At 36.8% G+C, this 8,505-nt stretch overlaps 1 protein-coding gene across 1 annotated transcript; it reads right to left on the minus strand.

Moving 5' to 3' along the window:
* Positions 1 to 525: 525 nt before the first annotated feature.
* LOC113296969 (cytochrome P450 89A2-like) lies at positions 526 to 2,538 on the minus strand. The gene has a single exon (XM_026545336.1). The coding sequence runs from the start codon at positions 2,332 to 2,334 to the stop codon at positions 793 to 795; it is 1,542 nt and encodes a 513-aa protein (XP_026401121.1). The 5' UTR covers positions 2,335 to 2,538; the 3' UTR covers positions 526 to 792.
* Positions 2,539 to 8,505: the final 5,967 nt, after the last annotated feature.

Here is an 8,505-nt window from a genome sequence, read left to right on the forward strand (position 1 = left end):
AATGGTTCCGTCGCATCTGGAAGCTCTGTGCAAACAAAGCTGGATGTTTTAAGAACCTCCCGGTTCTCTTTGCCGCAAGCCCTTTTTCTCTTTCTTTCTCTTCAGAAATTGTAAGGCCAAAGTTTCTCATGCGGTCACGCAATTCATCAGCTCAATTCACACAAGAAATGAGTGAGCTGTCTAGACTTTTTATTTTTTGTTTTGTTTTGAAGAGACTTGCAGTCATAGATCCTGTATTCCTCCTATTCCTATAAGCCATACACAGCAATTTGAGAATCTTGTTTGGTATCACGAATTCAGGAAAGGAAAATACCAAAGCACAGAATTTGTCCACTTCTTGAAGATGCCAAGTCGTTTGGGGACTGTTTCAATAGCTGCAAAAGCAAATACAACACTCGGAACCACACAAAACGAAAACCCGAAAAAAATGAAATGCAAGTATAACACCTTACTTACATGATCAAAGGGGGTAAACCCAGTATGTACCTGTAAGTGCAAACCATATGCCAAATGGCCAACCCTGTCTTTTAACAACCAAGCTAGAACTTTTTCGTACTGCATATTTCTGAACTAAAGGTTACAGGGTAGTGTACTTTCTTCTCTTTACATTTAGAGTAATTTCTATACATTCAATTTGCTCCTTTATTAAGCTAAACAAGAAGTGAAAGTAAAAACTCAAGATTCATGACAGATATCTACATTACCATATCTTCAATCAAATACTAAAAAGAAGTACAACTCCAATGATCTGAGGAAACTTATTTAAAGCTCAACCACTGACAAAAAGAAACACTAACAATCTTGTTCCCTTGGAGAAACATGAGCCCATAATGGATTCTTCATGACAATAGTAAACTCTTGTTTCTCTGACAAATCTATATCATCTCCAGCCTTAGCAGTCCACTTGAATTCCTTAATCAAATTAGCAACAAAATACTCAAGATGGAGCATTGCCAAACCAGAAGCAGGACACATTCTTCTACCAGCTCCAAATGGTATCATCTTAACCTCTTTGTTCCCTGTTACATCTGACAATTCTTCATTCAAGATACCATCTTTACTCAAAAATCTCTCTGGTTTAAACATCATTGGATCTTCCCATACTTTTGAGTCCCATCCAATTTCTGCTATCATGACATTCACTGTGGCTTCTTTTGGCACAACATACCCATCTAATCCTATATCTTGAGTCACTGCATGAGGTAGAATAAAATGGCCTGGTGGGTGTCTTCTTAGTCCCTCCAGTATTACAGCTTTCAAATATGGCAGTTTCTTTAAATCTTCTTCTTTAATCTCATCATCACCAGAATACAATGTTTTGATTTCATCATATAATTTGGACTGAATCTCTTGGTACTTCACTAGATTAGCCATGACCCATTGTAAAGCTGTTGATGTAGTATCAGTACCTGCATTCAAAAACTCAGAACATAGACTGACAATTTCATGTTCAGTCAGTTTTCTTCCACCTTCATCAGGTAATTCAATATTCAGTAATGAATCAACATAACATAACCCTAAAGATTTCTCATTGTCTTCAAACGTTTTCTTCATTTTTTCTTGTCTTGATCTAATTAAAGGAATTAGTACCTTTTCTTGATCACTTCTCATCTTATAAAAATCTTCCCATCTTTTCTTCAAAAATATTTTAGTGAATTTTGGGAAAAAATTCAGAATCTGAAATTTACCAAACCCCAATAGGAAACTTCTCTGAACAGACTCAACTTCTCTAATTTTCTTCTCATCAAGCTTTTCCCCGAAACACATAAAAACAAGTAAACAAAACATACCAAATTGAAAATGATCGACAACAAGGACAGGGTTTTGCCCTGAATTCGATTCTTTCTTAATATTTTCCTTGATTATATTCAAAACCCAGTTTCGAGCTGGAGAAAAAGATTTGATCTTCGATGGATGAAGAATCTGCATAGTTAGATTTCTCCGAAGTAGTCTCCATAAAGGACCATAAGAAGCTCCGCTAATATTATGCTGATTACTCGAAACAATTTTAGATGTTGCTGGTGCGGGTGGCCGATCAGCAAAAACTGCTCCGTTCTGAATCAAAGCCTGATGAGCTAAACTCGAGGTTGTGATGAAAATTGATTTGCGATGACCAATCGACAAAGTTACGATTGGTCCGTACTTTGTTTTGAGATTTCTAAGAGTCGGTTCTAAATCTGCAAATGATTTTCGAAGCCATTGGAAACTGGTTATGATTGGGATTGAAACAGGACCAGGTGGTAATTTCTTAGGGGTTTGAAGAAGATTGATTAGAGCTTTTATGGTTGCACAGAAGGAGAGTGTGATTATGATTATGAACCAGATAGATTCCATTGGAGATGGTTTCAAGAGAGTGTTGTTGTCAGTGTATTTAAGAGGTGATTGTATGGCTGAGGTGAATAGTTTGGAGGATTACGTACCGAGTCTGACTAGTGTTTCCAACCCGTATGTGTTGCGAATAATTTTTTTATTTGCGTGCGGTTCACACATATATGAGGCGTCACATGAAACAAATGACCTGCAACAAGGATGCAAGACATACCGACTTCTGGAAGCTGCGTGGGAATCAATCAGCTGCTTTTATATTATAGATTTGCGCGGTCCATGGGAGTTTCCTTGATGGTTAATTTTCTACAAGAACACAAGGATAATGCTTTAAAAATAAAAGAGAATGCTGACTGCTGACGAACTCAGTGACAGAAGCAGGGCTGGCTCAGTGGAGCTGGAGCCATGCAAAAAGTGTAAAAGCTGATTTGAGCCTTGCCAAGAAAAACCCATTTACTATAACAACAACAAGAAAAAGCCCATTCCGCAATTCCAGGTCCTTTAGCTACCAATGGTCCAATTTAGATTTAGTGACTATACAGTATTCTTTTACTTGTATGGATTATCTTCTTTGAGTTTGAGGTTAGAATGTTAGTATTCGATCGATCATTGCAGGTTCTCAGCTCTCTCCTGTCTCCACTAGGCGCTATCAGACTATCTCTTTATAGTTGGCCCGTTTATAAGCATTTTGTACAAAAAACTCAGTACAACGATGATCTTTTGTAATTTGCTAGTACATAAATGCACAGTTGTGTTATCTTTTGCAATTTATTCATCTCATTATTTGTTAGTATGGTTTTGATGATTTATAAAGCTTCTTTCTAGAGCAATATGCAAAAATGAAAAATCCTATGTGGTATAGATGTTTGAACAAGTATTGCATCAGGTAAACTCCATGTGGTTCAGTTACAAAAAAAAAAAAAAAAAACAATTTATTTATTTATTTCTTTACAAAATAGTAGTAAAATGAGCACATTTGATTTAATTATGTCGCGCGCTCTAAGTAAGGACACTCCAGCTCAAACCCAGTGTGCATGAAAGAAAACGCAACGTGTATATTTGTTTTTTTGGAATTTTGATTTCAAAAGGAATTTAAATGAGAACGAACTGGCTGAACCGGGAAGTCATTTTATTACTTCAAACTATTGGTTATGAATCTCTAGATATCGATGGTTTTCGTGTGTTTCCTCATAAGCAACTTTGGAATCCCAAGGTTCCTCTAAAAGTATCTTTCCTAATATGGACTCTTTGTTATAATGGTGCTCCAATGTTGGATTTCTTACTCAAAGCTGGTAAAGTGAATTCCGATCGGTGTATGTTTTGTAAGGGCAATTCCTATGGGAATGAACAAACCCATTCTTTTGTTGAGCCAGGTGGATGGCCAAACTAGTTTTTCCACTATGGTAAAGCACTGGGCGTTAGATCAATAGGCGTGCGACTCAGGTAAAAACGCTGGTGTCGGTAGATCCAACTCTGGCGTTGGAAGGACAAACGCTGGCGAGGGAAGAACCAACGCGGCGTCTCAAGATAAAACGCTGGCGTTTTTGCTATAAATGCCAACGGGTAGTTTTTTAAAATTCTAAATTCACTTTATACCTCTATAAATTACCACCATCTTCAAACAATTCACTCACACCAAAATTCACTTGAATTTTCTCTTCTAAAATGGTTGAAAAGGCGATCACACTTTTTTGCGATGAAAAACTTGAAGCTGTTGTTTCTAAGATATGTGGGAGTTTTAAAAAGATTGAAAATTGTAAAAGGGAAGCGCAAGTTTTAGAAGTTGCTCCAAGAAAATGTTCCGCTAAAAGGCAAAGAAGAGCTCCAGTTTTGAAAGTTAACAACAAAAAAAATCAAAAACAAAGGTGAAACTGTCAAAGAGCGCGTTGAATGGAAAATACGTCAAATGAAGATAAACAGGAGGCCAAAACTTGTACTTGATTTTTATTGAAGTTTTTATTATTGTCTAAGTTTATATCTTTTAAATGAATTGACTGTAATATCATGAATGAAAATGTTTATATCTTAAAATAGATTTCCACTTCAGATTAAGTGAAATTTATTACAATTTAAACTTGCAAATAACATCAAACTACATTTTAATAAAGCACAACAAAAACATCAAACTACATCAAATCCAGCGACATTCTCTCTGTAAAGTTCATAACATTCAAAATGCCTAAACTCTCTTCCACTTTCTTCGGTAAACTTGGTCTGAGCGATGGTTTTCTAGTAAAACAGATAAATAACAAGTTCGGATATTTTATGATGCAGTTGAGTCCATGAGGACAAAGGTAAGATACTCACCAGTTCTTCGTTGGATAATCCAGAATTGCTACGATGAACCATCCACAATACTTCTGTATAATGTTTGACTTCCTTGGTGATGAATGCAAGTTCTAGGCTCTTACTATTTCTTATGGCTTCGTTCCGCGATGCTACACAATGTCCCAATACTCTTTGTCAGAAATTGTCATTGTTCATTGGTCTCATCATACGATGTAACCAACATCGAACAAGAGCAACATCTTCTTCCATTGTAAAGACCGGCAGCGGCATTCGAGTGCAGTAACGATGTGCTTGAGATGGACCATCTTTTAGAATTCTGAAACACGCTTCGTAACGAAAAGGTTTACCATGAGCTTCCTCCCAATTATCAAGAGTTGTTTGGATCACTTCATCTTCAGTTACACCGACGAACTTTTCTCGATCAATTTCCATTACAGAGCAACAAATGGCTAGACTGCAAGCCTAATAGATTGAAAACGAGCACGCAATCGACGAGCATCTCGGTTTTTTGGGTTTCCCGTAAGTGAGACGAACATTGAAAAAACGTTCTCCCAAAAAGAACCGTCATGAGAAATAACAACACCAATGATTACCCTATGAAAGAAATATGCTTTGCATAGAGTTATATCCTCTACTTGAGTAAACTTTGGACCACGATTTCTAACAGAGATTTCTGCAAAGGGGGAGAGATTTAGCAAAAAAGAATAAGAAGAAAATGTGATTTTGGAGATGGGAGGAATGAAATTTATAGGCCGAGAAAGAAAAGCCGTTGGAAATTTTTCCGTTGGCGTTTGAAGTAAAAGCGCTGCGGATTTCCTTTAAGCGCCTATTTGAATTACATAGAAGTTGGCACTTGTAGTAAAACCGCGCGACTTTACTAAAACCGCCCGTTTGAGTTACCAACGCTTATTTTCTATTATAAATACATCACTAGGTTTTATTCTAAACCAAACCAACCGATTTCTTTCTCAACATTCACCATGTATTCTAAAGGCAAAGGGAAGCAAATATTATGTTTCGAAGCAAAAGAGGTTTGTCCATTATGTTTCATGGATAACCACATTCTTATGCAATTCCTTGGATGTATTCAAAGTGTCCGCTGGAAGGTTGTTCACGCATCAGAATAGTGATTGAATCACAACCGAAAAAGCTCAGGTATTTGCAATGTCAAGATCCAATTGTCCAGAGGAACCACATATGCTAGATGATGCTATGAAGATTAAAAAAGAAGAAGAAGAAAAGATTGCAACACTCTGCAAAAACTTCAAACTTAAAGCCAAATTGAAGAAGGAGCTATTACACTGCAAGCATTGTGGATATGGAGATCACGAATACAAACATTGTCCACAGAGAATCAGTGCATGCTCAAAGCCCGGTTGCAAGACTTCTATGCATTTACGGACTTCTTCTGAAGAAGACACATATGGAAGGCATTTCTGGGAATGTCCCATGTTTTTTTAGTGGAGTGGGATGATTGAAGTTGTAGGAAAAATCGATTCACTATGGTATTATGTTATTACGATTATCTTCATGTTTGCACATCAGTAATTTAATTTTTTCCTGAATTAAAAATTACACCATCAATATTAACATCATAAATAAAAACGTATTGCATTGAACACCATCACATCATACATGAAAATAAAAACAATAATTAGATTAAAACAACTACTACATAGGCGTCAATTCTCGGCGTGTAGTGGAATTCCTAGAGTAGGGGATTGTATCTGTTGAGCACCCTAAGAATGTTGGAACAAGCATGGAAATCGAAAGGACGACCGCCGTGAGTTACTGGCCACATCACTAGAGTTCTGGGTTCCACTTCATGTTCGGCTTCACTGTTAAGCTTATCTTCGTGATTCTCCATTAGTAAAGCCATGAACTCCAATACTTTCATACTAATTAAACTAAAACGCTGCGACAATCCGTGAGAATCACGCCCATAGATGTTCCCCGTTTCAGCGGTGAACATTCTGTAAACTTTCTCCCAGAAAGTCAACGTCGAATCGGCTACATCACTCATGAAAACATCTTGTGTGTGAAAAACAAAGGCTCTACAAATAGCTAAATCCTCTTGTTGAGTGAATCTAACACCACGAACTCTGGGAGGCATTTTTGGAGATGATTTGAGAGTGAAGAATATGTGAATTTAGAGTTGAAATGAGAAGTATTTATAGAAATCAAAAAATGTAGCCGTTGGATCACAAGATTTTTCAGCCATTCAGATTGAGCCGTTGGCGCCTTTGGGTCAGACGCTGGCGTTTCTAATATGCACGTTGGCGCTTGAGGTCAAATCACGCGTTGGATGTAAAAACGCTGCCGTTTTTTCTACACACGCCAGCGTTCGTAGCAAGCTCGCCCGTCGTTACCACAGCCGCGCGCTGGGTTGTCCATCTCGATATTCAAATCAACAAATATATTGATTTGAACATCCATTTTTCATGTCTGTTCATTCCATAATGGGAGCAAAATGAACAAACTTGGAGTTTGTTCATTCCATAGGAACTGCTCTAATGTTGAACAAGAGACTGATATGCATCTATTCCTTCACTGCTCCGCAACTGCTAAGATATGAAATTACTTTTTGTCTTCTTTTGGCTATGATTATGTGGTTGTAGATAATGTTAATTCCACTCTATGGGAATGACCTAACAAAAAGAGTACAATTTTAAAAAAGAAATTACGGGGACTTATTTTTTTTGCAGTTTGGTGGACAATCTGGATCGAAAGAAATACAAGGTTTTATGGGAGTAGAAGGAGGAATACAGACCAACTAATCACTTCAGCTAAATGTACTCTTTCTAATTAGGCTCTGCTGACTAAAATCTTTGATGGCTATGTTTTAAGTTTGCTTATTTATAATTGGAATGTTGTGACTGGTAACTTCTAATCACTTTTTTTTTTCCGTTTTCTTGTAATTATCACTTTTCCGGTGACAGTCTACATCTTAATAAAATTTGCCTTTTTCTTGTCAAAAAAAATATTTTTTTTTCCTTTTTTAATTTACCGATCAAAAAAAAAAGTCGCATTAGAGTGAATTATGGACCTTCCAACTTGACTTATGAGTCATTAAACAGTTTCACTTTAAGTTTAGGATCAGAATTTCATCCATTTGTGGACTCCGCAACAGAACAACAATAGAGCGGCAAAATATACATGTTTATTCAGCATTAAAATGAAGCATGTTTTCAGCTTTTCATGCATAAATTTTGCAAAACGGACGGACCCCTTATGTTCTTCATGTTTGGCTCCAAATACAAATTTTGCAACCAAAGCCTTATATTGCCATCTTAAATGCCAGGAACGTCCCAGAGTCCCCCCAGTTCACTTTGCCAATCTCTTTTTTGTTTTCTAATTTAAGCAATCTCACAGTTGCAAATCCCATGAACACACCACCAACCTCATACTTGTTTTTACTTTATAAAGGGAAAGAATGTTGCGTGACCTGCACTAGTTATTATTTCATGAACCTTTTGGCCAACTTGATGTCACTGTGTAACCAGACTCTTGCGATTAATGCCTGAAAATAAGCGTGGGGTCCACGCAAAAATCAAACCATGGTCCCATCAGAAAATTATTAAACCAAATTTTTCCACGCCTTGGCCCAATAAGACTTCATTTCACACAAGAAATGAGAGAGTTGTAGGCTTGCAGTCATAGACATTGATTAGGCCCTACGGCTCGGCCAGGGCCGATCCTGAAATCTTTTTGTCCCGAAGCAAAATAATGTTTTTTTTTGCCCCTATAAATTTTTTTTTCTACAAGAGCAATAAATAAAAGATCAACATTAATGGTTAAATGAAACTAGAATATGTTGTTATAATGCACAAATTCTAAAAATTAAAGGGCATTGGATTCATTTCATATAATTAAATATAATTAATATCATAA

Source organism: Papaver somniferum, chromosome 7, assembly GCF_003573695.1.
Source record: "Papaver somniferum cultivar HN1 chromosome 7, ASM357369v1, whole genome shotgun sequence".
In the NCBI taxonomy this organism is placed as follows: domain Eukaryota; kingdom Viridiplantae; phylum Streptophyta; class Magnoliopsida; order Ranunculales; family Papaveraceae; genus Papaver; species Papaver somniferum.

Excerpts from the sequence above, each read along its gene's own strand:
- LOC113296969 (XM_026545336.1), bottom strand. The coding sequence starts at position 2,334 with ATGGAATCTATCTGGTTCATAATCATAATCACACTCTCCTTCTGTGCA.